This window comes from Nicotiana tomentosiformis, chromosome 3, assembly GCF_000390325.3.
Source record: "Nicotiana tomentosiformis chromosome 3, ASM39032v3, whole genome shotgun sequence".
Taxonomy (NCBI): Eukaryota; Viridiplantae; Streptophyta; class Magnoliopsida; order Solanales; family Solanaceae; genus Nicotiana; species Nicotiana tomentosiformis.
The window spans coordinates 100835343-100863266 of NC_090814.1; the positions used below are offsets into that span (position 1 = coordinate 100835343).

Here is a 27924-nt window from a genome sequence, read left to right on the forward strand (position 1 = left end):
TAAGTGTGCCTAGGAGGACCAGCATAACAGTGTCATTCTTGAAAATTTTGAGTTCAAATGCCGTAAGAAACTATCTGATTCCTTTTGTTCTGCTCGGAAGAAAAGCAAGAAGCCTTCATGGGTTCTACCGCACATATGGGAGGATCTGTTGAGGCAGTAGACCACTGAGAAGTTCGAGAAGAGGAGTGAACAGGGAAAGAAGGCTCGAGCATCTAAGAATATTTAATTCCTTAAATATTTAATTCTATTTTTATCAAACTATATTTATATATTTTAATTTAGTTAACATGTTTTATTATATTTGTAGGAAAAACATATGGGAGGAAGATGATTCATGATGAGTTCTTCATGGAGACTCACATCCGGAAGAAGAACGCACTGACAGATCTAAGTAGATGGGTCGAGGACCGGGCGAAGACTACATATGTAAGTTTCATAACTACTATAACTTGAAATTAATGTTTATAATATTATATAGTTAATAACTTTCTATCTTCTAAATAAAGGGTCGCTACAAGATTAATGTGGAGGAGTACACTAAGAGCTTGCCACCGAATGAGCAAGGCGAGCGACCATCTCTTTCAGATGAAGAAGCGCAGAAGATATGGTTGGATATTGTCAGTGGTCCTAAAAAGGGGATAGCATACTACCTTCCAGAGAGATCATTTCGGCACTACAGAGCTGGATTGCAAGGTATAGGGACTTCCGCCCAGGGCGAGGCAATTGATAGGTCGACTCTCTCATCTATGGAAATGAAGATCGCAAAGCTAACAGTACAGCTTGAAGAGACAAAGGCTAGAGAACAAAAGAGAGATAAACAATTTGATACCCTTCAAGTTCAGCTAGGGGTGGTCATCGGTCAGTTCGGTTCAGTTGTGAATATTATCGGTTCGACATATCGGTTATCGGTTTATAAGTATGCAAAACTGATAAGCGAACCGATAAGAAATTTATTATCGGTTAATCGGTTATCAACTGTTATCGGTTCGGTTATCGGTTTACCCGATAAAATAACTCAATCTAGATCAAAACATCTTCAGAAGCTCGCAACTGAAGATTTTTTTAGTCCTTTAGATATAATATGTCAAAATGTAGCTAATTAGCAGTGGAACAACAAACAACCACAACCATAGGATAAGCTCAGCGACAGTAACTTGAATTAGCCAAAAATATATAATAATGATATACTAATAATAATTAGTAGCAGCAGAATTCCATTCATTACATCCACATATTGCAATGGAATGTCAGCAATAAGTTGCGACACTACACTGCCTCCTCCTATCCTACTCATGTTTAGTACCTTTTTAATACAAAATTATTTACTGGACAGATACAATAATGAAACTGGCAAGAAGAACAAAAGTATTCTACAGTGTTTCAAACTCCGAACATTGTAGAAAATAGTAATAATAGTCTAATACTTCAAGAACAGTTATCCAAAATCAAGAAACGAAAATAAAAATCATAAAATATGAGCACAAAATAAAGAATTTTTAACAGTCAAAAATTCCTATATAAAGATGAATTTTGTTATAGAAACCTATTGTATAAGACTTACGCTAGGAGTAAGGTCTATGAAGATAAAGACTTTAAGACAATGAACTGAAGAGTACGACTAAGAGGGAATATGAGAGAATGAAGCCCTAGATGTATGTATATACTTAAGGATAAAGTCATAATTTCTTATTGGGTTATCGGTTAACCCATTAATAAAATTGACAAACCGAGGCCCGAACCAATAACCCAATAGTAAAAAAATTCTAAACTATTACCAAACCGTTAACCCAATAACTCGATACCGATAACCCAATAAGCTTTTTTCGGTTCGGGCTATCGGTTTTACCCGATATATGCCCAGCCCTAAGTTCATCTAGAAAAGAGGGACCAACAATTTAATCTCCTTCAAGGTCAGCTGGACAATCTTCTTGCTAGTGGTGTTTTTCCCATTCTCTGGTCTCGTGAGCCTTCCCCAGATGCTAATCCTTCTCGTCGTGATCCTTCGAACCATGCCGACGATGAAGCTTCTAGTAGTGAAGATGGAGATGATACAATATAAAACACTCATTGAATGGTGTATATTGCTAAACAAAGTCTTGAACTTGTGAATATTTAGTTGGAATAGTTTTGAATGATGATTGTATTGTTGATATTATTTTTTTATTGAATATTTTTATTGTTATTTTTGTGGTTGGCGTTGTTGTTGTGGTTGTTATTAGCGTTGTTGTTGTAGTTGTGATTGTTATTAGCATTGTTATTGTGGTTGTTATTGGTTAACTGTTGTTGTTGGTTAATTGTGGTTGAATGGCAGCAATATAATGCTGCCATTATAGGATGGTTATTGATTGTAACTGCCGATTCGGTCACAAATCTTTTTTTGTAATACACCCTAACCCGTTTTTTCCTCTTTCTTCTTTCTTCCTTCTTCTCTAACTTTTTTTCCTCTCCTCCCCGCTCCCTTTCTGCCCCCACCCGTTCTATTTGTTGATTTTATCCGCTAATCTAACCATATTAGCTATGATTTTCCTCTCTCTCACTCCCCCTCTCCCTCACCCGCTCCATTTCCCCCGTCCAGCCCTCCCCCCCCCCCCAGTTATTTTTGTTCCTAAGTTGTTTAACTCATTTTTCGTGCAGGAATCCGGCGTCTCGTCTCCCCTCCGGTGGTGGTTCGGCAGCTGATCTGTTGGTTCATTTTTCAGGTTTTTTTGCATTAATTTAACAAAATAGTATGTACAAATTAGCTATATAATTTGCAATATAGTATAGATAAATTAGCAATAATTTTTGCAATATAATATGTATATAGTGATGTTAAATATTTATTAGCTATTTTTTTATTATTTATATAAATTCTTGTTTAATACTTGTTTATATAACTTCTTGTTTAAAATTCTTGTTAAAAATACTTGTTAAAATTTTTTGCAATATAATAATTTTTGTTTATATAAAAAATAACTAAAGAAACAACTTAAGTGCTAATACTTCGTATAATTTAGGTTATAATAGTTAGAGTTGAAAAATATTTTAAAGAGTTAGAATTTTTATACATTCAAGTTATGTTAGTTAAGAAACAACTTAAGTGCTAATACTTCTCTGTTTCGGCTTTTCGTTTGGAAATTCTCCATGCCCTATCTATGTATTAATTATATTATTTATTACTGAAACGAAATGAAGAAGTATCATATTATGTTTATTTTATTTATTATGTTTATTTCAGGACACTGATTCTGTATTATGAAACGAAATGTATTATGTTTATTTCATGACAAGTATCCTATTGATTTTGATGCATGGCGATAAACTCAGCCTGAAGGAACTCAGCCGGCCCCGAAGGATATGACTGCAATTTCGACACAGGCGGCTGGTGGCGTGAATAAAGGTATAAATATTATGTAATTATCTATTTTGGTATTAGTTTGAAAGTTGCGTGTTTATTTTCTTACTTCTTTTACTTTCTTTTTTTTATTTCTTGTGAAAATAATAAATAAAGGTCGAGTCTACGGGATTAGAGTACAGCCATCCTTCAGTCGTCCATCAGCACCATTATTCACTGGGGCACCAGTTTCCCAAGAAGACATGAAAGCTATGCGTCAAAAAGTGGATCAAATGTCGCAAGAATTTCAAGCAACTCAGGCTTTGATCCAAAAATTATTAAAAAAGATAAGCAAGAAATGAGTTGCAATGGAGTCTGAGTCTGAGGAGGAGACTGATTCTGAATAGGCTATTTGAATATTTTAGAGTTGAAGTTAGAGAAATGTGTAATTTATGTTATTTGATAGTTGGTTGTTTGATTAGTTGGTTGAATTGTTATAAATATTACTGTTCGTTTTGTAGTAAATATTGGATTTGGATTGTTATATTAGGTTTTTGTTTGGTTGTTAGGTGTTTGGTTGGTTGTTTTATTTGGAAGGTAGTGTAATTAGAAATACAACAGAATTCTGCTTAATAATGCCCAGATTTGCGACTGAATCAGTCGCAAATTTCACCAGGAATTACTCAGATTTGCAATTGATTCAGTCGCGAATTAAAAGTTTCTAACAAAATTTAATTAACATTTGCGACTGAATCAGTCGCAAATGGAGAAATATCGATATTTTTAATTAATTAATAATCAATATTTACGACAGATTCAGTCGAAATAATTAATTAAAAAGTAATTTTATTTTTTAAGTTTCCGACGGAATCAATCGCAACCTTTAATTTATATTGATTTTTTTAAATTCAGGTCAGCGACTGAATCGGTCGCTAAATTTGCGACTGATTCGGTCGCAAATGGCCAAATTTCAAATGTCCCGTATTTTTTAATTTGCGACTGAATCCGTTGCAAATTTTTGACTGATTCCGTCGCAAATATATTACGACCACGTATTTTCCGACTAACACTTTTTAGTCGTAAATCCATCAGAAAAATACGATTTCCGACTGATTTGACGGTCGTAAATTTTTTGCTTTTTAGTAGTGTCGGTCGGTTTTCTTGGATGATTTTTGGCAGTTTTCTAATAGTGTAGGATCGTTTGATCATCAAGAGTTACAGTGTAACGGATAGAATCTCTCTACCTTAAATCAGAATCTTCAGTTCAAGCATTAAGAATGAAAAAGAATCTTAATATATATAGAGCGTTTTCCTCTTTAACGGGTCTTACATGAATTCAGATTATATAATCGTGCTCAAATACATATATCAGAATTCAGAAAAAAAAAAGAATAATGTTTTCATAAAAGAACTATTACAAATTGAAAAATCATTTCAATATTCTTATTTTTATCAACCGCTCAACGTTCTTTGATGCAATCTGAAATCCATCAACGTGAAAAAGGGTATAAGCACATTTTGCTGTTGTCAAAGACATAACGAATAAATAAAAAGTTAAATAAATAAAATGGGAATCTAAAACCTTTTGCTTACGTGGACAACAAAAAATTCGTCGAACTGTACGTTAGGACGTGGCCGTTGTTATATTATAAGCGCCAAATAAGTATATACATGTCCTTCTTATTGAAGTCTCCCAAGTCACAATTGGATATTGTATCAGAAGACTAAAAAAAAATTACAATATAAATCAATAGCTATTCAATCGAACAATGAAACCTTCTTAATTAATTTGCCAAAAATGTGCTTCGCTAATGTCGAAAGAAGCGTGATATGCTGAAGAAAACTCGTATCCACGCAAAGAAAAACGAGTGAAGTTTGCTATTCTAAAACTTCACACTGTATTAATGGAGATCAATCAATAAAGTAGCAAGCATAAATTCTGTGTTTATTATTCCTGCAGTCTCCAAATTATCTTTATTTATATTTATTCTCGAGTTGACATAAAGAGATATATTCCTAGTTCAAGTTTCAATTCTATTCCCGAAGCACCTCATCCTGTCCAAAAGTATATATCCTGCTCCAGCAACTTTGGACTCTATAAGACAAGAACTCTTGCTTCTGTTTTTGGCAGAATTAAGATAGTCCCATGATTGCAATACATTAAACAAAAAAATTTCAATTTGGATCAGCCAATTTTATTTGGAAATAAAGCAGTGATAGAGAACTACAAGATGGATAGAGGAAAAAGAAGAGGTGAAGATTCAGAAGATGACGAATTTAAGGTTGAAGATGTTCAAGAAAGTTCCAACTCCAAGAAATTAGCCTCTAATTGGAAGAATCGCTTCAAGCTTTTGAGGAACTACTCTAGTCTTGACACCAATAATGTTAGTGTTAGAAATGGAGATCAAGGGAGAGACAGTACGAGCAGGGGACGTAGAGATCACTGCTATGGATTTGTTATTCATCCCGATAATTGGTCAGTCACTGTGTGTCCTTAAGGTTATATATAGAAAAGAAAAAGGATTTAAAAGCATGTTTGGTCAAAATCAGTTTATTTTGAAAATTGATTTTCTTCAAAGCGCTTTTCAAAAAAGTTCTTTTGATAAAAATCAGTTTTGTTTGACTAATTAATTTAAAAATCATTTTTGAATGGCAATTGATGTTTGGACAAACTTTTAAAGAGTGTTTCTAAGAGTCCATTTGGCCAAGCTGCCAAAACTGCTTATTTTAAAAAATATTTTTGTTCAAAAGTACTTTTTGAAAAGGATTTTTGCAAAATAACATTTTGTATTTGGCCAATTCGTTTGAATAGTACTCTTTGCAAGCTCATTGTGTTTGACCAATCTTTTAAAAAAATACTTTTAAGTATCAAACAATAAAAGTTCAATTTGCGATTAGTATTATTTTTAAAAAGAAAAATAATTAATTTAAATATTTATTATAAAAGAATTTAATTAAAATATAAAACATAAAGTAAAAATTCTAATAATATAAAATATAGTTATTCCAAATTGGGTATTTGGTACTACTTATTGTTTACATGATAATTTAAATATATCAAAATATATCGTTCCATAAAAATTTAAAATCTACGCTTAGGAATTAAAGAAAGAGAATAAATATATGATTAAAACAAAAAGGAGAAGAAATGTATAGTAGAAATAAAAAGAAAAAGGAAAAAAAAGTATTAAATTAATGAGAGATAATTTAAAAAATATAAATTTATTGTATGGTTATTTTTGTTTTGAATAAGTTAATTTTTTGTTTCTGCTTCTGCTTTTTGTAAGAAGTTAAAATTTGTAGCTTCTCTGCAAAAGCAGAAAAACTGCTTCTGCTGCTGCTCAGAAATATTTTTTTATTTTAGCCAAACAGGCTCTACGTGTCTTTTTTAAAAAGTGCTTTTGGCGATTAGATATTTTTTGCTGCTTCTAAAAAATTACTACTGTTTCTACTCAAAAACACATTATTCTTTCTAAAAGCTTGGCTAAACACCTTAACTATGAAAGCTAAAAAGAAGCTTGGCCAAATAGCTAGAAGTGATATTCACCGCGTCAGTGACACTATAAATTTTTTTATACTCTTATGGGTCCGTTTGTTCAATTGTAATATACACTAGGATATCCTATAGGTTGAGTTATCTCATAAGATTAGCTTTTTCGCCCTCTAAATGTGATAACTAATAATAAAATATATATAAGTATTAACTATATTCATAATTAAACATGGAATAAATACAATCTCTAATATTATCGTGAGATTAGTATCCTTATTCCGTGACCAAAGGGCCCCTCAACATCGTTCAATTATCATTTTTATCTTTTATCTAATTGTGTGAATAATTTTTAATAACTAGCGCAGAAAACTTAAACTCAAAAAAAAAGAAAAAGAAAATCAAAAGTCCGTTTGCCAACTGTTTATATTAAGCAATGGCCAAATTGGTATTTTGACATTTATAAAAAGAAAATCTTTTTCTTTCTCAACTTCCAATTCTAAATCTGAACCCTCAAATCAATAATACCTTGTCCGTGGCGCCAAGATAACAATTACTGACTACTATAAAGAGAAATTTTGAATGCAGGTGGTACCTGTTGTGGACTCAATTCATTCTGATATGGGCGATTTACTCCTCCTTCTTCACTCCCATGGAGTTTGGGTTTTTCAGAGGACTCCCCGAAAATCTGTTCCTACTGGACATTGCCGGCCAAATTGCTTTCCTCATCGACATCGTCGTTCTCTTTTTTGTTGCGTATCGAGACGCTCATTCTTACTGCATGGTCTACGACCGTAAACTCATTGCCCTTCGGTCTGTCCCTTTTTTTAATTTACGCAATTCCTAGTAGTACTACTCATGCAACTTTTTTTCAATCATTTGTTTTTAATCACCGATTATGATTTCACTAATATGTATAGGTACTTGAAATCTCGTTTCCTGGTGGACTTGCTAGGTTGCTTCCCATGGGATGCTATATACAAGGTTTGTTTAACCATGAGGAATTTCAGAATAGGACCTGAATAGAGCGGAATATTTTTCAGGATTGAGGCATACTTGATAGATTGATTTGTATTATGGCTGTGTTGTTCAAGTTTTTGCAATTTTATACCAATGTGCTGCTCTAGTGAAAAGACAAGGTTATATATATATAGCTATGTGTTTCCTAACTATCGTAATTCAATAGAGATATCCTTATTTGTGATACTCCACCTCGAAAACGCCAAGCCATTACTGTTGTTGCCTTTTTGAAATGGAATAAACTTATAGCCTTGTTTCTTTCTGTTTCCAAGACAAATGAAGTGATGACTGACTAGTTTCTGTTTAAAACAATTTTCTTCCTTTGTATTATAATTTACCATTTAGGAAACTGAGAATTTAATTGTGGTGGCTAGAACATTCCTTACAGGACTGGTCGCAGTGGTAGTTTGGAGTGTGAGGACTGTGTATCAACTAAATGTATGCAACTCTCCAATCATTTAGGAACTTGTGTGTTAGTCTTCTTGTTCTCCTTTTGACAAAGTGTTATAATCCTCTCAACGTTGGCCTCTGATAGTCAACTTCCAGCCTTTGTACGATGATTATCAACTAGAATCTAGCTTATTATTATGACTTTGAAGCTTTTTTATGAAACAAAATAAAAAAGGTTTTGCCAACCATGGTGGATGGGCACGACTTTGCAGCTTGACATTTATGCTATTGGTATGCATAAGTTGTAGAGTGTTATGCAATCTATTTGGTCAGTTTCCAATGCTGATAATAGCAAAGAAATTGACATAAATGGCTATAAAATGAACTACTGAGCTGTTTTCTGTGATCAGGCTTGTGGAAGAAAGGAGCCAGTTAGATACCTCTTATGGATTAGGCTAAGCCGAGCCCTTAGAGTGACAGAGTTTTTTGAAAAGCTGGAGAAAGACATCCGTCTAAATTATCTGTTTACAAGGATTGTGAAGTTATTAGCTGTCGAAGTATACTGCACTCACACAGCTGCTTGTATTTTTTACTATCTGGCTACTACATTGCCTCCATGGGAAGAAGGTTACACGTGGATAGGAAGCCTGAAGATGGGTGACTATAGTTATGCACATTTCCGAGACATTGATCTTTGGACTCGCTATATCACATCTTTGTACTTTGCCATTGTCACCATGGCAACTGTTGGTAAGCTATTTCTTTTTACTGCAAAGTTCAAACTATATTAGCTTATTGATTTTATCATTCTAGTTCCATCTATTCATTTATACAAATGTCTAAAACAACATTCATGTTTTACTCCCTTCTTTACTTCGGATCTTCTTACAAATCTTTTAGATTCATCTTAAACACAAGTGTGTCTTTTGAATTTTTATCACTTCTTTGCTTATTGTTTCCCACTAGGAAAAGCAGAAATAAGAATTAGCAAAGGTAGCATGGGAATAATGCAGTAAAATTTAGTGACTTTCAGTTTATTAGGAATTACAGTTGAGATTAGTGATTTTTGGTTTAAATGATTGTAGTAATTTCTGTTAGCTAAGGGTATTAGTTACTTGATACAGAGGCTATATATCATATGAAGCCATGCTTCAATAATTCTCTTCAAAATCAAATTCACATTTAGTTGGAGATGTTGAAAATTCAGATGCAACAGGAAATAGTTGTACTTCAATTGCTAAGAACTTTGAATTATTAGCTCCTCCATAACCTACAAAATTAAATATATGAAAGTTGCAATTTTGAGTGATACTACAAGGATTTTAACTCTTTGAATATTCTGGCACTCGGCTCATCACCTTTGTATGATGTCCTAACATATTTAGCTGATCTCTCGGCGTTTCTGTTATATACAGCTCCAAGGTGGTGGTAGTGCTATTAGTTGAGAGACTTTGGAGTAGAAAGAGTGGATTCTAGAATTTCTAACATCACACTGTTCCTACCGTGTCCTAATGCTAGAAACATCTCAGCAAAGGCAAGCCAAATTACTCTTCTGCAAGAAAAATTATGTCTGCGAGATGTATACTGGAAGATATAATGGAAGTCCTCTTGTCCGAGCTGAAAATACAAGAAATCATTAGAAAGTAATCAAAGATAATTATAAGTAGAAAAGTATTATGAATTTGTGATGAACTGAAAAAGGTCTCCTTTCATTAAACATTTTACATCAAAAGCTAAAGCATACATTTCTGGGAAGTTATCTGGTTGTGGTGTTATTGCCGTCTAGGTAAGTGATTCTACTTTATTCTTAGAGCAGCACGAATTTGGAAAGGTTACTTTTCTCAAAATCAGTATCTGGCATAATGCATTTATTTCTCTTATGCTGCAGGTTATGGAGAAATTCATGCAGTCAATACCAAGGAAATGATATTTGTAATGATTTATGTCTCTTTTGACATGATTCTTGGTGCCTACCTACTTGGTAATATGGCAGCATTAATTGTAAAAGGATCCAAAACTGAAAAGTTCAGGGATAAAATGGCAGATCTTATAAAGTATATGAACAGAAACAAGCTGGGAAAGCGCATAAGCAAAGAGATCAAAGATCATGTCAGATTACAGTATGAGAGCCGGTATAATGAGTCTTCTGTTCTTCAGGATATTCCTGCTTCAATTCGAGCTAAGGTATTGCAAGAAGAATTTTATCTCTTTAGTCTTTACAATCTCCTGTTCTTTGCTCCCTGTGACCAAAGAAAAAGGAAAGATCAGGGAAAGGAACAGTAATAAGTATAAATATGAATGTTTGGTGTTGTATGCCACAGTAACGGGTTCCTCTTGCAGATTTCGCAAAAGCTGTATGAGCCCTACATCAGAGGAGTCCCACTTTTCAGAGGTTGCTCGCATGAATTTATCAAACAGATTGTACGTTCACTTAACCACAAGGAAACTGGCTTATAATATTTGCTTTCTTTATTTCTTTACAAAAGTGTGTCACTGGTTCGCTTATTCTTGCATCTTTGAGGAATAAATGCAGAGACAAATGCTACTTTCTTTCTGCTTATTTCCCATTAAACAGCTTATTCTAATGTGAAGCAATCTTGTCTTTCCAAATGGATAAGATTGATCCTATATCCCAAGAACTCTTCAATCTGCTGATGCATTCCCCCCCTCCCCCCCCCCCCAAATAACGGTTGTCTATGCCAGCTCATGCACACCTCGACTATTCCACCGGATTACTGATGCATTCTCCTTATATCAAGTCGTTTCCTGTTTTCTTCCCACAAAAGAATTCATCTTATATCACTGACCAAAAGAAATATCTTATATCAAGTACATTTCATCGTGATCGTAGAATAGTTATTTCCTTTAACATTTAAACAAAGATACAATAATCTTTAGCTAGGTGACTAAAAATAAAACGGCGCCTATTTCAGAACTCATTATACTTCTTTAAGGAAGCTATGCTATCCTAAGAGCCTTATATGATTTCTATTTGTAGCTATCGTGTGCTTGTTTCAAGATTTGACACTTGTCTGCTGCTTCCTTCCTTTAAATATTACCGTATTCAAGAATTTTGTGCTTATTTAACAAATGACAACTCCAATTCTTATGATTCATGTTGACGTCAATAAGTATGTCCTGTTGTTTGCTATTATCCTACATCTGAAGCTGATATGCAGTAGTAGCGACAATGCAAAGTCTGTAGTAGTGAAGGGCGCCTCACCAATTCTTCTCTTTTTGTAGGCAATCAAAGTACATGAAGAATTTTTCCTTCCAGGGGAAGTGATTATGGAACAGGGTAGCATGGCAGATCAACTGTATTTTGTCTGTCATGGTAAAGTGGTATGGTTTCCATCTTTTGAATTCCATTGTCATACTAAACGATATGCTAAGGGAAGATTGTTAAACCTAGGCAGAGAAATAAAATGGAAGCAGCAGCAGCTGTAGCAATTAGCTTTAATTTAGAAGCAGATACGTTTTATTTACATTGATAGGCACAATCGCTACAGAAGTAAAGTCCAACAAAGACAAAAATAAAGGAGAATACAAGAAGAAGGAAAAGGGAGAACAAAGAAATGGACAGCTGAAGAATTTTGGCATGGAAGTTTCTGTTCCCTCCTCCCCTACACCCTGAATATCGTCATCTGCAGTAATGTTGAGAAAGTTCGTCTCAGTGTTAAAAAGTAGGCCTTTTTTTTTGTCTTTGATACTCGAGGAAGGTTGTGTACTTCATTTTTGGCATTTCAAAATATAGAATATTTACAAGTTGGAAAATTCCGAGGCAAAGAAATTGGAAGAAAGGTAGACATGGAGATAGACAAAGAAGGTTGGCGTAGTCTCCTAGGATATAATGAAATCACATCCGTTTTGCATTTTTGTTCACACTCATCTTTATAGGTGAATATATATATATATAGAGGGAGAGGGAGAGGGAGAGGGAGAGGGAGAGAGAGAGAGAGGGAGAGAGAGAGAGAGAGAGAGAGAGAGAGAGGGAGAGAATTTCTTCCAGAATTGATATGTAAATGAAAAGTAATTTTTCAAAACAATGTAATTAGTAAGTTATACTCGAGGTGTTTCCACAAAGGCTTTCATGAGTTGTCAAAGAACTGAACAGGATCTCAACTGTAGACTGTTTGTTACAGCTTTTCCTTGTCCAAAAAAAAAATTGTAGATTGTTTGTTCATAATTTGTATTGTCTACAGGAAGAAGTTAGAAAACCAGAAGAAAATGAAACTGAAGAATCTCTCCTGGATCTTCACACTTACAACTCTGTTGGTGAAATTTCTGTTCTTTGTAACATCCCAGTCCCTTATACAGTTCAAGTTTATGAGTTATCTAGACTGCTACGCATTGATAAACAAGCTCTGGTGGAGATTCTGGGGATATACTTCTCTGACGGGCGTGTGATCATCAATAATCTACTTGAGGTTCAATAGCTTTTCATTTTTAATCTCTTATTGTCTTCCAAATTTCTGTTGATTTCTTTCAAATGCTATTTTAAACATTGAGCAACTAACTGGACCCAGGGGTTTGGAAAAGGTGGTAGTTTTTAAAAAAATGTCAGGTGATTTTAAAATTTTCGAAAATACAGGAAGTGTTGTTTTTCATCATATGTGCATGTGGAATTTCTCAGGGAAGAGAGTCAAGCCTTCGAAGCAAGATATTAGATTCAGACATAACACTGAATATTGCGAAACATGAATCTGAGCTCACGATGAGGTTGAACTGTGCAGCTCACGATGGAGATTTGTATCGACTAAGTCGTATAATTGGTGCAGGAGCAGACCCCAGCCGAACTGATTATGATGGAAGATCACCCCTGGTATCTATTTCTAGCTTTTGTAAACTGTGTTGAGAAAGATATATCTTTGCTTGGACTTATTATATCTTTGCTTGGACTTTCCTATAATAATTTATAGTTGTTTCTGTCATAACAAGCTACCAAATGTCAATGCCAAGGTTACTTATAGAAAAGGTATATCAAGATCATACTCCATTATTCATTTTATTGCTGCTTTAACTAGGCAACTGGTCTTATATTTGGATATTTTCAAAAATATCATTTTTTGACTTCTTGCTTCAAAGAGGCGAGTAAAGTTTCTGTTTTCAATTGAGGCTATTGGATACGAGATGAAGTAGCTTGTTGCTAAGCAGCAAAAATAGAGGAAAATCAGATGTATCCACCCCCACCCCCCTTTTTTTTTTTCCTTTGTGGTTCATTTCATCATACTCATCTGCCAACTTATGATTGTTCACTTGTTCTATAGGTTATAAATTTGCTCTCAATTTCTGTTTGCAGTAACATTCTTCTAGTAGAAACACAGTCACACTCTTCCAGTAGAAAACAGACTAACCCAATTTTGTCTGTAGGGGTTCGATTCTTACTAGTCTTTCACTGGTCTTGTATAGCTTTCATTGATTTTAGATTTTTGAAAGCTGTATATTACCTTGATTTCATTTAAGCTTTTTGAGAACAACAATTTCATAATATGTTACACAGAGTTGAGGACTCGTGTCTTAATATCTCATTTATTGCGTACCACCATAATAAGCAACAACAATTGCATCTCAATGCCAAACTAATTCTGGTCGGCTATATGCATCTTAATGTGCATTGCGATCCATTTGGACCCCTTTCAAATAAGCCTTAATAAGCAAGATTTCACATTCAGCTGATATATACAAGACTATGACATGGTAATTTTTTTTTCTTGATGACCGAGAAATCCGTCTGGGGCCGATCCTTTGGACCAACCGCAGCCTTCGAAACTCGGTGGATAATGGGCCCGCCCCTCTACCCTTCTCCACTTAAATACCAGGCTTTGCTTTGCATGGTGTGGGGGCTTGAACCTGTGACCTAAGACACAAATCCACCACCCTTTGCCACTTGAGCTAGGCCCTGGGGGCAACACTATGACATGGTAATGATGTGTGGCAAATGTAAATTAGAGTTATATTCTGCAAAAATATGTTAGTCTAAAGATGGATGATAAGTACACTATTTTTGCTATTTCTATGGTATTATAAGAAGAAATGTCAGACCTTTGTTTTTCACAAAACCCCGAGATATTTTAGGTACAATCATGGTTATCCTAGATGCTTGATTTACTTATTAATGAGTCATCATTTAGTAAAGCTGTTGAATTTGACAAGATTAATGTGAACTAGTGTGAGCATTTGAAGCCTCTTTTTTGGAAGAAATTGGTAGATGCATTTTTCATGCATTTACATTGCATGATCACACTTAATATGATGTCATGCATGACATTATTAAGACCATTTCCCTTCTATAAATAGCAAGGGTTTTGTTCATTTGTAAACATTTCTCCTTGCCTTCTTATCTCCTAAGTCATTTGAATCTTTTTTCTCTTTTGTAGTATTTCACTTGTATTTTTTGGAGTGAAATAAAGTTTGAGTTGATTGTGTCCGGGTACTAAGCAAAAATTAAATTTTGCCGAACCTCGTTAATTTCTGGCTAAGTTGCTCGGACTCTTCACTTTCAGTGCCGCACCCGTGTCGACACGAAGTGGGTGTGGGTATGGGTGTGGGATCCGTGTCGGATCTGGTCAACCGATTTTGGGTACTTTGACCAAAATCAACGGAGAAATTTGGGACAGATACAATGATTTTTTAAAACAAATCAAAAGCTAGGGTGATATGGAAGAAAATGGAATACCTTGTATATAAAAATTTCTATGTCAATACTTTTCCTTTTATCTCCTAAAATTCTACTCTTGTTCAATATTTTCTCCTTCTCGGAATACCTTGTAAGTTCTCCACATAGTGTCTCATAATTTAAACATATTTTTATAACTCTATTTTTAAATAATTGAATTATTTTTAGCCGAATCCCCGCACCCGTATCCGTACCTTGATCCGTACCCCCGAATCTTTAAATTTAGATCATGAAGGATCTGACCTCTAGATCCGCACCCTTATCGGACACCCGCACCCGAGTCCGAGCAACTTAGATTTCTGGTATTTTTTTTATTATTGTCTCATTTATTATTTATTAGCTACCTTTAGATATAGTAGTTGTGATTTAATCACTCTATATATTCGGCTTCCGCAACAATTGGTATCAGAGCCAAGGTTCTATCTTAGTATGCTCTGTGGTTGCAGCATAGTGTGAACTTCCACATCAGAAAAGAATTACTTTGGTATTCTGTACTGTCAGCAAATAAATAGTATATGTAGCAAAATGGGAGATAATAAAAATGAAGAGTCCACATCGGGTGTCAGTAATACGTCGTTGGCATCTTCGCTTATGACAGTCTAGTGCGAAATTTGCAGTTTAAATTTTTGACGGGTCAGGACATTTCGGGATGTGGCAAGCTGAGGTTCTTGATGTCCTTTTTCAACAAGGACTAGATATTGCCATAGAAGAAAATAAACCAGACAATATCGGAGAAGGAGATTGGAAGATTATCAACCGCGTTGCTTGTGGTACCATTCGATCTTACCTCGCAAGAGAACAGAAGTATCCATACACAAAAGAAACTTCTGTAAGTAAATTGTGGAATGCATTGGAGGATAAATTCTTGAAGAAAAACAGTCAAAATAAACTTTACATGAAAAAAAGACTGTTGCGCTTCACATATGTTCCTGGTACTACAATGAATGATCACATCATCAGCTTTAATAAGTTGGCGACTGATTTGCAGAATATGGACGTGACCTTTAGTGATGGAGATATGGCCTTAATGTTATTAAGTTCACTTCCCGATGAGTACGAGCACCTCGAAACAACTCTACTTCATGGGAATGATGATGTATTTCTCAAAGAAGTTTGTTCTGTCTTATACAGCTATGAACAAAGAAAGAGAGAAAAGCAAAAGAGTGGAGAAGGAGAAGCACTGGTTGTGAGAGGTCGTTCTCAAAATCATATGAGAACGAAGAAAGGAAGATCCAAGTCAAGATCCAGACCTATCAAAGATGAATGCGCCTTTTGCCGAGAAAAATGGCACTGGAAGAAAGACTGTCCAAAGTTGAAAAACAAGGCCAAACCTAACAATGGGAAGGCTGCGATGGATTCAAATGTAACTGATTGTGACGACTCTGATTTCTCACTAGTTACAACTGAGCCATTCAAACCATCTGACATATGGCTGATGGATTCAACTTGTAGCTATCATATGTGTCCCAACAGGGACTGGTTCATTGATTTTCAAGAAGGGGAATGTGGAGTTATTCACGCCGCGAATAACAATCCTCTTACCGCATATGGTATTGGTTCAATCCGATTAAGGAACCATGATGGATTGATCAGAACATTAACAGATGTTCGATACGTACTAGAATTGAAGAAAAATCTCATTTATGTAGGAGCCCTAGAGTCAAAGGGGCAAAAGTCGTTGCAGAAAATGGGATATGAGAATATGCTCCGGTGCACTAGTGGTAATGAAGGGAATTCGGCGAAATAATAACATGTACCACTATCACGGTAGTACAGTTATTGGGACAACAACAGTGACATCCAGTGATGACGAGGAGGCAGAAGCAACCAAGCTATGGCACATGCGCTTGGGACATTCTGGAGGAAAATCCTTGAAGATTTTATCAGATCAAGGATTGTTAAAAGGAGTAAAGACTTGCAATTTGGAGTTTTGTGAGCATTGTGTCAAGGGGTAACAGACAAGGGTTAAAATTGGAACAGCAATCCATAATACTAAAGGTATTTTGGATTATGTTCACTCTGATGTTTGGGGTGCTTCCAAAACACCTTCATTAGGTGAGAAACACTATTTTGTAACATTTATTGATGGCTTTTCCCTGAAAGTATGGGTGTATACTATGAAAACCAAAGATGAGGTGCTGAGAATTTTTCTCATGGAAGGCGATGATAGAGACTCAAACAGACAGAAAGATAAAGTGTCTTCGCACAGATAACGGTGGAGAATACAAAAATGATCTTTACAATAAGATTTGTGAAGATGATGGCATTTTGAGACATTTCACCGTCAGAAATATACCACACCAGAATGGAGTGGCAGAACGCATGAACCGGACTTTGCTGGAGAAGGTTCGGTGTATGTTGTCTGTGAGAAGGCACGTGAAAAAATATGCTATTGATATTGGATGATAAATACAATACAAGAGGTCCCTATTTATAGCTATACACTACAAAGAGATATTACTCTTCTTTCAATGTGGGACAAGACTACACTATACATATCTGTAAACTAATACTCCCCCTCAAGCCGGTGCATACACATCATATGTACCGAGCTTGTTACACATGTAACTAATACGAGAACCAGTAAGAGACTTAGTGAAAATATCTGCTAATTGATCATTCGACTTTACAAACTTTGTAACAATATCTCCTGAAAGTATTTTTTCTCTGACAAAGTGACAGTCGATCTCAATGTGTTTTATCCTCTCATGGAACACCGGATTTGACGCAATATGAAGAGCAACTTGATTATCACACACTAGTTCCATTTTGCTGATTTCTCCGAACTTTAACTCCTTGAGCAACTGCTTGACCCAAACTAACTCACACGTCGCCACAGCCATGGCCCGATATTTGGCGTCGGCGCTAGATTGAGCAACTACATTCTGTTTCTTGCTCTTCCACGAGACCAAATTACCTCCTACTAGAACACAATATCCAGACGTAGAACATCTATCAAAAGGTGATCCTGCCCAATCAGCATCTGTGTACCCAACAATCTGCTCGTAGCCTCGATCCTCGAATAGTAATCCTTTGCATGGAGCTGACTTTATATACCGAAAAATGTGAACAACTGCATCCCAGTGACTATCATAGGGAGAATCCATAAACTGACTTACAACACTCACCGGAAAAGAAATGTCAGGTCTAGTCACTGTGAGGTAATTCAATTTGCCAACCAATCTCCTATATCTCGTAGGGTCTCTAAGAGACTCTCCCTGTCCAGGCAGAAGCTTAGCATTCGGATCCATAGGAGAGTCAATAGGTCTGCAACCTATCATTCCAGTCTCATCAAGAATGTCTAAGGCATACTTCCGCTGTGAAATAACAATACCTAAGCTAGACTGAGCGACCTCAATACCTAGAAAATACTTCAATCTGCCCAGATCCTTAGTTTGGAAGTGCTGAAAGAGATGTTGCTTCAGATTAGTAATACCATCCTGATCATTACGAGTAATAACAATATCACCAACATAAACCACTAGATAAATACACAGATTAGGAGCAGAATGACCTATAAAACACAGAGTGATCAGCCTCACTACGAGTCATGCCGAACTCCTGAATAATTGTGCTGAACTTACCAAACCAAACTCGAGGGGACTGTTTCAAACCATATAGTGACCTGCGCAATCTGCACACACAACCATTAAATTCTCCCTAAGCAACAAAACCAGGTGGTTGCTCCATATAAACTTCTTCCTCAAGATCACCGTGGAGAAAAGCATTCTTAATGTCTAACTGATAAAGAGGCCAATGACGTACAGCAGCCATGGACAAAAAGAGACGAATAGATGCTACTTTAGCCACAGGAGAGAAAGTATCACTATAATCAAGTCCAAAAATCTGAGTATATCTTTTTGCAACAAGACGAGCCTTAAGCCGATCAACCTGGCCATCCGGGCTGATTTTGACTGCATAAACCCAACGAGAACCAACAGTAGACTTACCTGCAGGAAGAGGAACAAGCTCCCAAGTGTCACTCGCATGTAAAGCAGACATCTCGTCAGTTATAGCATGTCTCCATCCTGGATGAGATAGTGCCTCACTTGTAGACTTAGGGATAAAAACAGTGGACAAAGAAGATATAAAAGCATAATAAGGTAACGAGAGGCGATGATAACTTAAACCGACATAGTGGGTATTAGGATTAAGTGTGGATCGTACACCTTTGCGGAGTGCAATTGGTTGACTAAGAGGAGACAAGTCCGCAGTAGGTGCCGAATCTAATACGGGGCGTGAATCACCTGAGCCTTATGTTGGATGTGGACGACGATGATAAGTCAAGAGTGGTGGAGCTGCAGAAGGTTGAACTGGATTATGCGGAGGAACTGGAGTTATAGGTGGTGGAGCTACAACCGGAGCTGTAGGTGGTGGAACTGGAGCTATAGGTGGTGGAGCTACAACTGGAGCTGTAGGTGGTGGAGTTGGAGTGACTGAATCTCCAAAAGATGAAACTGGTAGTACCTCAAAAATATCTAAGCGATGACCTGAACCTGTGAAATATGATTGGGTTTCAAAGAAGGTAACATCAGCGGACATAAGGTACCGCTGGAGGTCAGGAGAGTAGCATCGATACCCCTTTTGTGTTCTCGAGAAACCCAGAAATATGCACTTAAGAGCACGAGGGGCTAACTTATCTGTTCCTGAAATAAGGTTATGGACAAAACAAGTGCTTCCAAAGATACGGGGTGGAAGAGAGAACAAAGGTAAGTGGGGAAACATGACAGAGAATGGAACTTGGTTCTGGATAGCTGAAGATGGTATACGATTAATAAGATAGCAAGATGTAAGAACTGCATCCCCCAAAACGCAATGGAGCATGAGATTGTATGAGTGAGGTACGAGCAGTTTCAATAAGATGTCTATTCTTTCTTTCAGCTACCCCATTTTGTTGAGATGTGTACGGACAAGATGTTTGATGAATAATCCCATGAGATTTCATAAACTGCTAAAATGGGGAAGACAAATACTCTCGGACTTTATCACTACGAAATGTGCGAATAGAAACCCCAAATTGATTTTGAATTTCAGCGTGGAAGGTCTGGAAAATAGAAAACAGCTCAGATCGATTTTTTATCAAAAATATTCAAGTGGAACTGGAATAATCATCAATGAAACTGACAAAGTAGCGGAATCCCAAAGTGGAACTGACCCGACTAGGACCCCAAACATCTGAATGGACTAAAGTAAAATGTGACTCTACTCGATTATCAAGACGCCGAGGGAAATGGGAGCGGGTATGCTTACCAAGCTGACATGACTCACACTCTAGAGCTGACAAGTGAGATAAACCAGATACCATTTTCTGAAGTTTTGACAAACTGAGATTCTGGTGAATCAGTAACAGGACAAGTTGTAGAAGGAAGACAAGATGTGAGTTCATGTGATTTAGCAAGGATAAGGTAATAAAATCCGTTTGATTCACGCCCGGTACCAATGATCCGCCCCGTACTGCGTTCCTGTATAAAAACATGGTCATCAAGAAATAAAACAGTGCATTTAAGTGATTTGGCTAAGCGACTAACAACTATGAGATTAAAAGGACTATTAGGAACATAAATGACTGAATCTAAAGGTAAGGAAGGAAATTGGCTTGCTTGACCTATTGCAGTTGCTATGGTTTGAGACCCATTGGCCATTGTGACTTTTGGAAGAGATTGAGAATACGAAATAGTAGTGAAAAGAGATTTCTTACCAGAACTATGACCTCATGCACCTGAATCAATGACCCAAGACTCAGAGGATGAAGATTGGGAGAAACAAGTCACGCTATTACCTGTTTGAACAACAGAAGTTATCTCAGAAGATGTCTGCTTACATGCTTTATACTGAAGGCACTCAATATAATCTGCTAAAGAAACCATCCGACTATTCAAAGCATCGGTTCCCATGTCGCTACAATTTGTAGTAGTAGGATTTAACTTGAAATAGAGGAAATAAGTAACTCCTGTAAAAACTGAAGAAATAGCTTGAAAAATACGGTTTACGGCAGGAAAACAGAACATTGTTCTGCGCCGGAAACACTGTAGCTCGCCGGAAAATTCCAAAGTTGTCGGAATTTGTCGTAACCAGGATGGATAGACTCGGAATTACTTTGCGAGCAAGTTGTCCTGAAGAAATGTTTTCAAAAAATGGCCAGAAAGGTCACTGTTCACGCCGGAAAAATATAAAAGTTGTCGGAATTTGATTTGAATTAGATGGGTAGGCTCGGAATTTTGAGGAGAGCATACTGTCCTGAAGAAGCTTCGCGAAAAAATGGCCGGAACCCTTGCCGGAAAAGTGCGTGGCGGCTTTTCTGCGATAAAATTTTAGGGGTTGGTTGTCGGAGGGTGATCTACCTCGTGGTGGTGTTGGTTTTAGCACAACACCGACAGAAAGTGACTTTTACTTAGACAAGCCTTAGGTCACCGGAAAAATTGCACGATGACTAAGTTCTTTCTTCCCGGTTAACGCTGGAATGACGCACAACGATCTTTACTCACTAATGCTCTGATACCATGTGAGAATGCACGGGAGAAAATATGTTATTGATATTGGCTGATAAATACAATACAAGAGGTCCCTATTTATAGCTATACACTACAAGGAGATATTACTCATCTTCCAATGTGGGACAAGACTACACTATACATATCTATAAACTAACATTGTCCAATGCTGGCTTGGGCAAAGAATTTTGGGCTGAGGCAATAACATATGCATGCCACCTCATTAATCGTCTACTATCTGCCGCTATTTGAGGCAAGACACCATTTGAAAAATGGTATGGAAAAACTGCTGAAGATTATAATTTTTTGCATGTGTTTGGCTCAATTGCATACTATCATGTGAAAGAGTCAAAATTGGATCTGAGGGCAAAGAAAGCTATATTTATGGGGATTACTTCTGGAGTCAAAGGAATTATGGTGTCCAGAGACAAGAAAAATTATATTCAACAGAGATGTTACCTTTGATGAATCTGCCATAACAGATAAGGTGACAGTTGAAGATGTCAAGCAAACTGATGGTGCTTCAAAGCAGGTGGAGTTTGAGGGAAAATTAATTTTTCCAACACAGGGAGAAAACGAGGAAACGATAGAAGATTTTACCCTGGAAGAAGAGTCGGTGGAAGGGGTGATTCCAACTCAGGAACTCCAACAACAACTTGAATCAATAGCAACCAGCAAACCAAAAAGAACAATAAAGAAACTTGTTCGTCTCATAGAGACGGTGGCTTTTGCAGCCTCAATTGTAGCTGATGGTGTTCCTACCACTTATAAAGACACAGTCCAAAGCTCAGAAGAAGATAAGTAGAGGATTGCCATGAATGAAGAAATGCAGTCCCTTCATCAGAATTGCACATGAAAATTGGCCAATCTCCCGAAGGGCAAGAAAGCAATTGGGTGCAAATGGGTATTTTCAAAGAAAGAAGGATTTCCTAACCAAGAAGATGTTCGATACAAAGCAAGATTGGTGGCCAAAGGGTACGCTCAAAAGGAGTGAATTGATTACAATGAGGTGTTTTCTCCGGTCGTGAAACACTCCTCCATTAGAGTTTTGTTGGCTTTGGTAGCACAGTTGAATTTGGAACTAGTTCAGTTAGATGTAAAAACTGCATTTTTACATTGGAGACTTGGAAGAGAAAATTTATATGACTCAGCCAGAAGGATTCAAAGTTGCTGAAAAGGAAAATATGGTGTGCAAACTTAAAAAATCGTTGTACGGATTGAAACAATTTTCTAGACAATGGTACAAACGATTTGACAAGTTTATGTTGCGGCAGAAGTACGGAAGAAGCAAATACGATCATTGTGTGTATTTGCGCAAGCTTGAAGACGGATCCTTCATATATCTTCTCCTATACGTTGTGATATGTTGATAACTTCCAAAAGTCAAGAGGAAATTGAGAAGTTTGAGATGAAGGATTTGGGTGAGGCAAAGAAAATTCTTGGCATGGAGATAAAAAGAGATAGACATTCAAAGAAACTCTATCTATCTCAGAAAGAATACTTGAAGAGAGTAATAGATCGATTTGGCATGAATGAGAACACGAAATCGGTTAGCACTCCTCTTGCTCCTCACTTTAAGCTTAGTGATGCTATGTCGCCGAAGAATGAAGTTGAACGAGAGTATATGTCAAGAGTGCCATATGCGAATGCCGTTGGTAGTTTGATGTATGCAATGGTTTGCACAAGACCTGATATTTCACATGCTATCGGAGTTGTAAACAGGTATATGCATGATCCAGGAAAGGAGCATTGGCAAGCTGTGAAATGGATTTTACGGTATGTTCGTAATACTGTAGATGTTGGATTTATTTTTGAGCAGGAAGATAGTCAATATCTGGTTGGATATTGTGACTCGAATTATGCAGGTGATTTGGACAAGCATAGATCAACTATTGGTTATATTTTTACTTTTGCAAATGCACCAGTTAGTTGGAAGTCTACTTTGCAGTCAACGGTTTCTTTGTCTATTACTGAGGCAGAGTACATGGCAATTACAGAGACTGTAAAGGAGGCAATTTGGCTTCAAGGGTTGCTTAGAGAGCTTGGTATTGGTCAAGAAAGCATCACACTATTTTGTGATAGTCCGACTGTCCGAGTGCTATCCAATTAGCAAAGAACCAAGTTTATCATGCAAGGACGAAGCACATTGATGTTCGATCTTACTTTGTACGAGATATTATAGAAGAAGGTGGAGTCATGGTGCAGAAAATTAGGACTACAGACAACCCTGCCGATATGCTAACAAAAGTAGTAACTGCGATCAAGTTTCAAAATTGTTTAAACTTGATCAACATTGTTGAACTTTGAAAATTGAAGTTGAAGACACAATCAAAATTTATCAGTGAGAGAAAATTGAAAAAGTCGAATCTTGCCAAGGTGGAGATTTGTTGAATTTGACAAGATTAATGTGAACTTGTGTGAACATTTGAAGCCTTTTTTTGGAAGAAATTGGTAGATGCATTTTTCATGCATTTACATTGCATGATCACACTTAATATGATGTCATGCATGACATTATTAAGGCCATTTCCCTTCTATAATTAGCAAGGGTTTTGTTCATTTGTAAACATCTCTAACTTGTCTTCTTATCTCCTAAGGCATTTGAATCTTCTTTTTCTCTTGTAGTATTTCGCTTGTATTTTTTGGAGTGAAATAAAATTTGAGTTGATTGTGTCTGAGGACTAGGCAAAAATTAAATTTTGCCGAACCTCGTTAATTTCTGGTGTTCTTTTTATTATTGTCTCATTTATTATTTATTAGCTACTTTTAGATATAGTAGTTGTGATTTAATCACTCTCTATATATTCGGCTTCCACAACAAAAGCAACATACAAAATAATTGGCGAAAACCATTCTGGGCGTGGGGAGAAGCAGAGCAAAGACTTCAGTATTTTTTCTAACGCAAATACTTCCATTCCCACCTGGCAATGCTACACAAGAAAGTAAAGACAATAAACCTGAGAATACATTATGGAGTACTTATTTTGCTTGGTGGTCCAAGTATATGGAATCACAACAATAACAATGAGGTACTTAACATTAGAATGTTGGGTCATATATTTTTGATGACCTTTCTATGACCAGAAATGAAAATTGGAAAGGCATTGTCCATTTGGGACATCCTAAAGAGAATGGGGCTTCTGAGTGGGATAGATGGAGCCATGGAGGAATTCCTGCTACTCACAGTAGTTGATCTTAACCAATTACTATAAATTTCAACATACACTTGACTTGAAAACTAGTTCAGAATTGGTCAATAAGCTGGTTTATCCACTCAAGATCATTCTGCAAAGTCTAGTGGGAAATTATCACCCTTTGTTAACTGTTAAGTATCTCTGTCATTGTGTAACTTAATATAAATAGATAGTATTTCTGATAAGGTAATCAGTATAGTTGATTGTTATTGTGAAAGAATCTGCGCATTCAATCCAAAACCATAAGCAATGGATGGAGTAGCGCAGGAGCATCCAATCCAAAACCTTGAGCAATGGATGGAGTAGCGCAGGATCTTTATAAACCCGTTTTTTAACCCCTCACACTATCTGTATGGACAAATATAACACAACTTGTACTTTATATGTGCTGTGTCAAGCGCTATATAGATGTACATTTTCATTACTACTAATGAAATAGTTGATGACTTGATGTGTAGGGGCGGAGCTAGACTGTCGGGAGCAGGTTCGGCCGTACCCAGTAACTTTAGTTCGAACCTTGTATTTGTCTTAAAAATCCATTGAATATGTATAAATTATTAATTTAGAACCCAGTAACTTAAAACAATTAGAATCCCGAACCCATAAGCTTGAAATCCTAGCTCCGCCTTTGTTGACGTGGTAATTGTATAATGTAGAACAGCCCCAAAATAAGGCTGAATCTAAATGCTTCTCAACTGTTGCTTATAACAAATCCACACAAAGTTTGGTACCTTTGTTGATACCTTTTCGTCTGCTTATCTAAAGTTGCTGATATGGTTTCATTCTTTTGTCAAAAAGTTAGTATGAGTACCATTTTTAGAGAATTCTGATGAAATCTTACATGTATGGTGTAAAACACAGCATCTAGCCGCATCCAAGGGACATGGAGATATTGCCGTTTTCCTTATCCAAAGAGGAGTGGAGATTAATGCTAGAGGTAACCTCTTTTTTGTGTTTCGTGTTTACTCCATCTCTAAAACTCTTCAATTTATTTTTATTGATGTTTAATTCTCTCCTCAAAGAAATTCTCATAAAAAACTTCTCTAAACAGATAAGTTTGGCTCCACTGCATTGCTTGAAGCGGTTAAGAATGGCCATGATCATGTGGCTTCTTTGCTTATGGAAGCAGGGGCACTACTAGGTATAGATAATGATGGGACTTGTCTTTGTGAGGTAGTCGCGAAAAGAGATCTAGATTATTTGAGAAGATTGTTGGACAGCGGCATCAATCCTAATTCCAAAAATTATGACTTTCGAACACCACTTCACCTAGCTGCATCAGAAGGGCTGTTTCCAATTTCAGTATTACTGTTAGAAGCTGGGGCTAGTGTCTTTGCAGTGGACAGGTACTTCTAGGAATTTAATTCACTTATGTAGTATGAGAAGAGATGCAGGTTTATTCTCTTCTCTTAGTCTTGCGTGCACTCAAATGTGATCAAGTTTAATGAGTATGAGCACTGTGCTATTGTAAGTAAATGTGTCCTTTAAAATGCATAAATATTCATGTAATTATAGCTTTTTTCATGGCCACCAGGTGCGGAGCTACATTGCATGAAGGAGTTCAATTGAATCCCTTGTCAGAAAATTTATACTGCACAAACAAGATTTAAAAAAAAAATTATGTATAAATTGCTTCAGAGATTAGTTTAGTCACAGGTTTGAGTCCTAGGTGTCTCATTCCTATACTTTTTGAATCCCCTCGTTAGAGTTCCTACTCTGCCATTTATGGCCATCTGACGAGGAGACTTACAAGTGAAAGGTTTTAACAAGGCATTCTGTGATAAACGCTGCTCTATTTTGTAAATTACCTCTCAACAATTGCATGAATTACTTTTAGCCTTTTAATGTACTTTTCTTCATCGTATCATGACTTTCAAAGACATTTTCTTTAGATATGATGTCTATTACCTTGACTAGTATACTATAGTATAACCTGCCTCTTGAAAACTCAAAAGTGTATGTATTTGCAGATGGGGAAGAACTCCACTTGATGAAGCTCGAGTAGGTGGAAACAAGAATCTTATTAAGCTACTGGAAGATGCACAGGGTAGTCAATTGTCAGAATTTTCTACAAACTTTGGAAAACAAGGTAACGTTAAATCTGAAATGTTCTCTCTATAATAAATGAATCCGAGCAGGGAGGGGGATGAATTAGGTCGATATAGACTTTGTGGCAAAACGAAGTCCTTTTCAATAAATCTTTTCTCTAGAACTTCCACACCAATGAACAATGGAGCACCATTGAGAAACACATCTACTATATCAAACCATTTTAAACATAAGAGTATCAGATTAGTTCCTAACATAGCAGACTAAAGGTATGATAAAATGTGTATAGATCACTAAAACAGAACAGCGGAATTAGAGAATTCGAGTACCAGCTACCAGAATTTAGTTTTTTTGAAATGGATATTAGATTCCTCGAGTTGCGTTTTGCAATAAGAAGATTTCAATGAGGTACAAGAATATATCGATCAGTTTTGATTGGCAACTCGAAACTAATAACGAGCCTTCAGATGATGGGTGTATATCAATTTAGAAAATCATACTCCTATTAAATAGCTTTCCTATATTTAAACCCAAGATGCTGCTAGCTCCAAGTTTGAACAAACAATAGCCTTTTTTTGGCTATTTAGGTGCAAAAACAAAGAGCATTGGACGGAAAACATCAATCCACTATTTGAACGTCTCCTTGATAAGGAATTCTAGCTTGTATGATCTGTTCTCTAACATTATGTGTTAAATGTGGGTGCAAGTGTTTAATTATTATTCTTCTCTCTCAACAATAACCTGAGCTAACCAATATTTATTGGCATGATAGATGAAGGGCAGCGGGTTAGATGCACAGTGTTGGCTTCAGACCCCAGGGATCTCAAAGACGAGAGAAGTAGAGTAGTTCTATGGGTACCACAAAGCCTTGATGAGCTCATTAACACAGCTAAGGCGCAGTTAAGAGTTTCATCAGCAAATTGTGTAGTCTCAGAAGATGGAGCCAAGATCCTGGACACAGACATGATATCTGATGGTCAAAAACTGTTTTTAGTTAGGGAAAGCACACTAAGTCTCTAAGATATTACTCAACATATATGTTGTAATTTCCTGGTGGGCTCTTAGAGGAAGAGAAGAAACTAACATAGTAATAATATGTAATAACTGAATAGATTATACAATATTGAAACTGGAGCTTTCCCGTATCACCAAGACTATAAGCTTCATCCTTGTGATTAAAAGCAGCATGAGAAGCAGTTGGGTTGTTGAGAGAGCTTGGTAATCATCTCATCTCAATTCTCATGTATATATTTGCTGATCAATGGTGGTTAAACTCGAACTTGGGATCTCTACATTATTAT

At 36.4% G+C, this 27924-nt stretch overlaps 1 protein-coding gene and 1 long non-coding RNA gene across 5 annotated transcripts; both read left to right on the top strand.

The window, feature by feature from the left end:
- The first annotated feature begins 2252 nt into the window (after positions 1-2252).
- Positions 2253-3881, top strand: LOC104093216 (uncharacterized). Of its 2 annotated transcripts, none has more exons than XR_011415200.1 (4): positions 2253-2379; positions 2635-2699; positions 3218-3379; positions 3491-3881. It is a non-coding gene; the product is annotated as an uncharacterized lncRNA (long non-coding RNA). The 2 variants fall into 2 exon arrangements; XR_685590.2 differs by having other exon boundaries at positions 3307-3379.
- A 1534-nt stretch (positions 3882-5415) lies between these two features.
- LOC104093217 (potassium channel SKOR-like) lies at positions 5416-27768 on the top strand. 3 transcript variants are annotated; one of them, XM_070197337.1, is made up of 13 exons: positions 5416-5789; positions 7392-7616; positions 7724-7787; positions 8624-8963; positions 10102-10397; positions 10554-10634; positions 11457-11555; positions 12416-12640; positions 12847-13035; positions 25436-25511; positions 25626-25920; positions 26545-26663; positions 27396-27768. In XM_070197337.1, the coding sequence occupies exons 1-13, from the start codon at positions 5545-5547 to the stop codon at positions 27641-27643; spliced, it is 2502 nt and encodes an 833-aa protein (XP_070053438.1). In that variant the 5' UTR covers positions 5416-5544; the 3' UTR covers positions 27644-27768. The 3 variants fall into 3 exon arrangements, with proteins under 3 accessions (XP_070053438.1, XP_070053440.1, XP_070053439.1); XM_070197339.1 differs by having other exon boundaries at positions 5655-5789; positions 7392-7597; XM_070197338.1 differs by lacking the exon at positions 5416-5789 and having other exon boundaries at positions 7307-7597.
- Positions 27769-27924: the final 156 nt, after the last annotated feature.

What these genes read in the sequence shown, in the direction of transcription:
- LOC104093217 (XM_070197337.1), top strand. Translation starts at nt 5,545, where the DNA reads ATGGATAGAGGAAAAAGAAGAGGTGAAGATTCAGAAGATGACGAATTT. An exon ending in TGTCACCATGGCAACTGTTG is followed by an intron (nt 8,964 to 10,101) that starts GTAAGCTATTTC and finishes CTTATGCTGCAG; the next exon opens with GTTATGGAGAAATTCATGCA. An exon ending in TTGTCTGTCATGGTAAAGTG is followed by an intron (nt 11,556 to 12,415) that starts GTATGGTTTCCA and finishes TATTGTCTACAG; the next exon opens with GAAGAAGTTAGAAAACCAGA.